The 3,761-nt window shown below is 36.2% G+C and overlaps 2 protein-coding genes across 2 annotated transcripts in view; one reads left to right on the top strand and one right to left on the bottom strand.

The window, feature by feature from the left end:
- SARC_06153 (hypothetical protein) overlaps positions 1-625 on the bottom strand; it is a 5,183-nt gene extending 4,558 nt beyond the window's left edge. The window contains exons 1-2 of the mRNA XM_014299953.1: positions 489-625; positions 316-366 (exon numbers count right to left, since the gene is read on the bottom strand). Coding sequence (XP_014155428.1) covers positions 316-366; positions 489-528 — 91 coding nt within the window. The 5' untranslated portion in view covers positions 529-625. The remainder of the gene's footprint in view (positions 1-315; positions 367-488) is intronic.
- Positions 626-3,265: 2,640 nt separating this feature from the next.
- The window catches only part of SARC_06152 (hypothetical protein), a 6,954-nt gene continuing 6,458 nt past the window's right edge, over positions 3,266-3,761 (top strand). Inside the window, exon 1 of the mRNA XM_014299952.1 lies at positions 3,266-3,420. Coding sequence (XP_014155427.1) covers positions 3,416-3,420 — 5 coding nt within the window. The 5' untranslated portion in view covers positions 3,266-3,415. The remainder of the gene's footprint in view (positions 3,421-3,761) is intronic.

The raw sequence follows: 3,761 nt of genomic DNA, 5'->3' as shown, positions 1-3,761 counted from the left end.
ATATATAATAATTTAATAAATACATACTATATATATATATATATATAATATATACATATATACACACACACACACTCACATATATATATATATATATATATACACACACACACATATATATATATATATATATATATATATAAAACTATTTATACGTCGGTAGTATCATTTAAGGATGTGCAAGTTCGTCACCGAATTTTTACAGTATGCTGGAATCGAGAAAAAGCGTGACTCAGTACCTAGGTATAAGGTGTCGCGATTTTATGTAGACTATACAATAGGGTAGCTCAGAAACGACCAAAGTGTGGGACTTACCTTTTGGATTCAAACGAAGCATTTCTTCGAGCACAAATTCACCGGTGAAACCTGTGCATGTCATGTAAACCAGGTTTAATGTAAAGATTAACACTACGATCGGCGAAACTTGGATGCCTACGAGATGGGAATGAAAGACAATCGACATTACACACTGCAGATTGACTACGTACCAGTGCATCCGAAGACCACATAATCGTGTTGCCTCGCCATTGTTAGTTCGTTTGGGTGTAGCGTTCTATCTTTTAGTTAAGTATTTATATACTTGTATGGCGCACAAGTCTTATATCACAGTAGTCTTAAATCACAGCATGCTATTTATATGTTTATTGACATGCAAACCTATATCCGGCCAAACTTTTAACAAAAAATGTCACATGATAGGCCGACGGATATGTCCTACACTTCTGTCTCTAGCGAGAGTCTTAGATCCTACCCGCCAATCGGGTCTGATCGCCGATTGGCCGTACATATTCGTTGTTCGTACACGGCCTACTCCTCTGAAAATATTCTGTTTGAAAATTGTCCAAAAACCGGACGGACACCGCTATTTCAGAAAAATCCAGCCAAGTCCTCAGTCCTCCCACAAACTAGAAACTGTATTTATGGAAACGTCCTTGAGTAAGAAAAAAATGTAGCGCACACAGAACTCAAGGGGTTTTCTAGAGTAGGTTTTTCCAAAAAAGGTTAGATGTTTGGGTCTTTGCCTCTTTGGGACTTTGATAATATATATAGATGCGACATTATTAGAGTCGAGGATGCATACTTGTCTAAACTATGCTATTTAAATATAAAACATAGCCTTCTAAATTATACAGGCTATGCTTATAACCCAATTGTTAGGGTTATAAAATATATGTAATAGTATGTTATTGGTGCAAGAAAATGTAAGCGGTGCACTTGTCCATATTTGAATTGATGGATGGAAGTAAGCAGTGTAAGTAGTTGAAAGCATACATAAGTTTATGTGATGTGTTACACTTAAAATTTTATTTACCTTAAAATACTGCAAGTAGAATACTTGAGTATGGAAAGTGACTATAACCATTGATTGATTAAGCTATTAGAAATGGTATGAATACAGGAAAATATATGATGTAGACAATTAATGAGAGTCAACATCTCGTATTTTAGACTGTGTAATAAACAAAGGGTTTCCACTTGCTGAAGTGGTTTCCTTTACGAAAGTAGTTTGCCTGCACTATATTGATCATAAGCGCACTACAAATATACGAAGACTCTATAAGTTAAGGTATTTATCTGATAGTGAAGATATGAGTCAAAGTGAGACAGCTAAGGAACGTCATGGTGTTTACAAAGGTATTTACTAATTACTACCAAGTTTGGAGGGAGACGTCATGAATTTTTGGATGATTGGAGTAATCTTCGACATGCCATCACAGGGATTGGATTGATAAAGACGTGGCTTCGAAAATCGAACCTGACTCGATGAAAAGACTTGGATGCAATTTTGCACCAGAGTCTCACATCGGAATTTGAGAGTAAAATTAAGTCAGTAGTACCCAGCTGGTACCCACTGAAATAATTTCCACGGAATGGACGATGGCATTTGCTCTTTTGGAGGCATGATCCAGAGTTGAAGACTTGAAGACTTGAAGCCTGAACTTCTGAAGGTGCAATATTTTAAAAAAGGAATTTGAAGTGTACAGCTTCAGCCTTCAGGCCTTCAGCCTTCAAGTGTTTTATTTAGTAGGCTACATTTTAATAATTCAGTAATTAGTAATCCTGGCTGCATATAAAATACAAAACTGGCGGCAGGCGCAGCTGCAGGCCCGCAGCCCTAATGCACTATGGTAAAAGGGATATAGATTATAGAAGATGTAACAAAGATTGGCACCGTCATTTCAAAATTACAGTCAAGTCTTCAATCAAACCGAAAAATGTATTTATGAAAACCATGAGTAAGAATAAAATGTTGGCACAAAGTTTTGAGTATTCCGAATGTAACCTAATGAAAATTAGTCTATTTTTTGATCTTTTTTTTCGTTTTTTATTAGGGTTTAGGGTTTAGGGTAAGAGATTGATGGCTCCCTGCCTCTACCATTGCCCCGAAGGGGTAGGGTAATCCTATTGCCCCGAAGGGGTACCGAAGTTGTAGGAGGGTACCGGAAATATCTCTCAATAAGTATGAATGTGATTGATTGCCTAAAAATAAAAGTGGATTAATATTCAAGTTAATTTGAACTTTCCTGCGAGCGGCGAGCCCCGCTCGCTAGTTCAAAGGGAAAATATTTTTCATAAAACGTAAAGAAATTTTCTTTTAGACTTTTATACATAACGAAAAATGTACTTGTGCAAACGTCCATGAGCATAGCCTTCTGTTCTATTTTCAGAAGACTATGCCATGAGTAAGAAAAAAATTGTTGGCACACAAGTTTTGAGTATTCCGAATGTAGCCTAATGAAAAACATTCTATTTTTGAACCTTTTTTAATATAAAAATATATCAAAGTTTCATGATAAAACGTAAGTATTTACAAGGTCACGTACACTGTTATTTGCATTTCTCTCCTTGGTCTCAAAGAAGGCCTCGATCTCAGAACCAGACGGGAAACTGAATATTTACTGCTGCGGTCTGCCGTCTGCCCCCCAGTCCTCCACACGCCCAACTCCCTACTACTATTTATGTAATATTATAGAGACTAGAGAGTGAGTAGAGTGTAGACAATCGGGTGAGTAGCGAGAGGGTCATGATAATTTTTGAGGATATAGGGCGGGTTGCAGTTGCCTTATATAGGTGGGCGGCGACCTTTTGTTTACCTTTTTCTCATTTGCTCTAATGTGTCATGACACATTCTAAATAAATAACATGTAGTTACGCTGTTACGTGCTTGCACGAGTATTAATAACAATCACAATACAAGTATATTTAATGTATATATAATATTTAATGTATATATAATACACACACATACCACTGTAAAATATAATATATATAAAAATAAATACGTGTATATACTACTTCAGCTGTCAACATTTGATTAGTACATATATCAAATATTCGCTTGGAGTAGACTTCTATATGAGACTTCCTCGAGACTGCCTTGATCTTCATCTGTGTTTCTTCAACTGTATCAAACATGAGGTATGTGATGTTTATGCGATGTTTGTATTCGCATAGACAACACGAACGTACTACATAACCGCATAGATTACCTTCCGTATAAAGAGACTTATTTTGACCTATAAAATCTCCGGTTCATTTGTGATTTTGAAAGCATGTATAAATTGTGTTAGTTAGATTTAAGGCCCCTGCCATTGCAATCAAATTAGTCATTAATATATATACCTAACCACCAAGGGAGAAATGGTGGAAACAATATGTACATAATCAAACAAGGGTACACATACTAATACGCGCACCTTTACACAGACAGACACACAAAATCTCACACACCAACACTTCAACGTATATACACACACACA

The sequence above is a fragment of the Sphaeroforma arctica genome (genome assembly GCF_001186125.1).
Source record: "Sphaeroforma arctica JP610 unplaced genomic scaffold supercont1.428, whole genome shotgun sequence".
Lineage (NCBI taxonomy): Eukaryota > Ichthyosporea > Ichthyophonida > Sphaeroforma > Sphaeroforma arctica.
Note: the sequence above shows the minus strand (reverse complement) of the source record. Positions and strands in the feature narration are given on the sequence as shown.